The following is a 3,460-nucleotide window of genomic DNA, read 5'->3' as shown; positions in this document are numbered from 1 at the left end:
TTGATCAAACTCATAACCTCTAACTTATATTTGCAATCGGGCAATTCCATTAATTTCTAGTTGTAAGGCTCCAAACCAAGAGTGTATCAGGCACATAACGATACTTAAAGCGGACACCAAAAAGAGAACATTGCAAAACCAATTATACAGAGTTCATCATAAGGAAATTTGAGCGGAAGAACTAGGCCTTTTACAAGTCTTGGGCCCAACGCAATGGCCCAGCTTGAACTCCCCAAAGGCCAAGTCCGGCATACAATATACACGTTTTATACTTAGCAATACACATTAAACAATTAGTTGTACGATTTGACTCGTGAATTGTACGAGTTTGAGACACTAGTGGGTGCTACAGCAGCATATGTATCGTTTATCAACAATTTGTTGCAATTCACATTTGCTCCAAGATTAGAGGCTAGAACTAAGACGTAGAAGCATATATAAAGCTAAATAAACATTAAACACCAAACTGATGCTTACAATTGGTGTATCTCACAAACAGAAATGTCATACATGCACTCATAAAGACCGTATCCAGTTAACCACAGAAACATATTAGAAATTTAGTCTCATCGAGAATATAAGATATACTTTCTGCCAATGAACTTAATTGAAAAGGTAAAGCTATAGAATTGCAAAGTAAGACTTAGTTCTGCACACGCACAGATATACCTTCACTTGAACTTGTAGATTTCTAATTGAGTCTGTTGAATCTTGGCGAGACAAGACTTTCGACACATACACATGAAAAATGAGTATAACCCCTCAGATTTGTATTCCCAGAAATATCTACACGTTTTGATAATCTTCCATCTTCAACATCATATATTAGCATTTCCTTGTCGTAAACGAGCAAAAGTTTCCCATTGACATAGAAAACGAATGGTAAGTATATCATATGAATATCTTTAAGCCCATTTAGTTTTATCTTAGTCCAAGATCCTTTTACCCCATACTCATTCATTAACCAAACTTCACCCTCAGACATCGAGTATATCGCAGGCTTTTCATCAACAACAGCAAGTCTGCAAGCTTTATAGAAGATATCAACATCATTAACCAGCGTAGGTGATGGCACTTCACTGAAATTCTCATCTGCCAAACTAAACGCAACGATTACATTTATTTGATCGGGGACCTTTTTAGCTACCCAATGAAAGGACCCGTTAACAAAAGCTTCAGATGTTATAAAATACGAATGATATTTATCAGGATAATCAATCACCCGTGTCCAAGTATTTCTTCTAAGGCTATAAACATGCACAGACATAATACGATCAGCAGCATTCCGATTCAGAAACTGATTGATGGTAACAACCTTGTAATCATCGGTCAGAGAATCATAACCCAGTTCGCGCATGATACAAGATACAATTTGATGCCCTTGGAAATCACAAACTGGCAATTCCACGAATTCTCTTGTAGTTGGGTTTGAAACCACAAGTGTGTCATGACCCGAACCACGTCGAAAAGCAGACAACAAAATAAGGCCATTACAGGAACTACAGATGAAGAGGTTCAGACCAGGGACTTGTAAGTGAAACTTTGTTGGTACGACGTATTCTTCTTCTTCTTCTTTTGCTTCTTCATGATGAAGAAACGGGATGAAATAAAGATCAGTACGGCTCCGACAAAAGAAGACGTAGTTTTGGTTGAGGGTGTTTTGATGGGTCTTGATGAACTGAGGCGATGAGAGTAGAGATAACCACTCTTTTGAAACACACCTAAAACGGCCAACAGATTTAGACGGGAGACGATATAGGATCTCAGTAATTAACTCTGATGGAATACTACTAATAATGCCTTTAGATGACATCTTTAAAGCTTCAATAACTAACAGGAAAAAAGCAGAGCAATATGAGCACAAATAAAACATAAAACCTACAAACTAACAGCAAATTTTAGTAAGGGCATCTTCAATTTAACCTAAAAAATGAAAACCCTAATTTTATTTACCTAAAACAAAATTAAACCCTACTCTAAATATAGGTTCTCCGTTTGTTAACCAAAAAGCTGACTTTCTCACCTTCAATTGAACATATGATTTCCGACGATGCAAAGAAGATAGAGAGAGATATATCTTTCGTTAACACTCTGTACTTTCAACTTTCACGTTCCGTTCACTCCACTAGGTCCGTTCTTTTGGTTATAAGAGATGATGATATTTGACTACTTTTTTCTTTTTCTTCTCGACTTTACTTTTATTTCCATCAGGAAAAAAATAACAGTAAAAAATGAAAAGTTTTATTTTTAGAAGAAAGAAAAAGACAAATTATGCTATTATCCTTAATGTTTGCCTAAAACTATTTTATTGACATGGATTGATCGATCCTTAATTAATAATGTTACTTAATTACGGATTGAGTGCAATAAAATTATGATAGAGGATGAAGTGTTTGGTGATTATTTTGGGCCCCGATGATCGTCTTTCACTTTAACTATCAAGTGATCAACCACCCCGACCCGGTCTTGGTTGTTAATTAGCATAATTCACCTTTGCGCGATGTAAAAATCCCTTGGGCAATGTCACAAGTGGAAATCACAAAGGCTTAGGCGAAATGGCAGAGAATCAACAACCTATAAATGAGAGGCCAAGCTCCCTATTTATAGTATTTGAGATATCCACGGTCTGCGAATTACTTAACTATCCGCGGAAACTTAGCGGATTAAACCGCAGTCCTTTATTTGTGCGGAAATATAGCTGTTATACTTATTTTCAGCGAACACTTCATATCTTTGCATTAGAATTCACGTAATTCTGCTTTAGGCTTTTAGCAAATAAAATATACATATACAATGTTATGTATATGATCAAGTCCCCCCAGTTTATTATGATACATTTCGTGAAGCAAATGTATCATGATAAACTCTAAAAATAAAGAAGTGCTCCTTCAAAATTTTCTCAGTTAATATTTTATAATTTTTACCAACCATTTATTACCGTTGATTTTATTACGTTTAACGCATAGGCACAACGGTAACTTTCGCAATTCTGTCAAATCGATACACTGTAACGGCTAGATAATTACCGTTTACTCGTTGCAGTAATTTTACCCGTTTAAATGTAATCATTACCTTTTCAACTTGCTCGCCCTAATTCCAATTATAAATAGCTGGATAACCCGCATAAAAACTTTACGCTTTCTCTCTCAATTATGCATTCAATCATATTCATCTGACCATACTCGTTCCTTGCAATTAATCAATTCAACCTCTAATTTCTTCAATTCAACATCCGTTTTATTTTTCTTACAACAAATGGCATCCTCTTCTTCTATGCATACACCTGGAGGCTTCGTTTCCTATATGACGGAAGCGAAACTCCACACCCTACAGGAGTGGTACCCCCCACTTGCACAGTTTGTTCCTACCGCACATGCAGCAGAACAACGAGCCGACACCCCCTAAGGGGATGATTTCCGTTTACGAGGCTGCCATCTCTCAGGGCAACCTACGATTCCCG

General features: G+C 36.6%; 1 protein-coding gene across 1 annotated transcript; it reads right to left on the bottom strand.

Moving 5' to 3' along the window:
• Positions 1–475: 475 nt before the first annotated feature.
• On the bottom strand, positions 476–2,131 carry LOC139858229 (F-box/kelch-repeat protein At3g06240-like). The gene is made up of 2 exons (XM_071847092.1): positions 2,024–2,131; positions 476–1,830 (listed from the first exon to the last, which is right to left on the bottom strand). Exon 2 carries the CDS (start codon positions 1,811–1,813, stop codon positions 692–694), a length of 1,122 nt encoding a protein of 373 aa, XP_071703193.1. The 5' UTR covers positions 1,814–1,830; positions 2,024–2,131; the 3' UTR covers positions 476–691.
• Between the last annotated feature and the right edge of the window lie 1,329 nt (positions 2,132–3,460).

This window comes from Rutidosis leptorrhynchoides, chromosome 7, assembly GCF_046630445.1.
Source record: "Rutidosis leptorrhynchoides isolate AG116_Rl617_1_P2 chromosome 7, CSIRO_AGI_Rlap_v1, whole genome shotgun sequence".
NCBI classification, from domain to species: domain Eukaryota; kingdom Viridiplantae; phylum Streptophyta; class Magnoliopsida; order Asterales; family Asteraceae; genus Rutidosis; species Rutidosis leptorrhynchoides.
The sequence above is the reverse complement of the archived record's forward strand: the minus strand, read 5'-3'. Positions and strand labels throughout refer to the sequence as shown.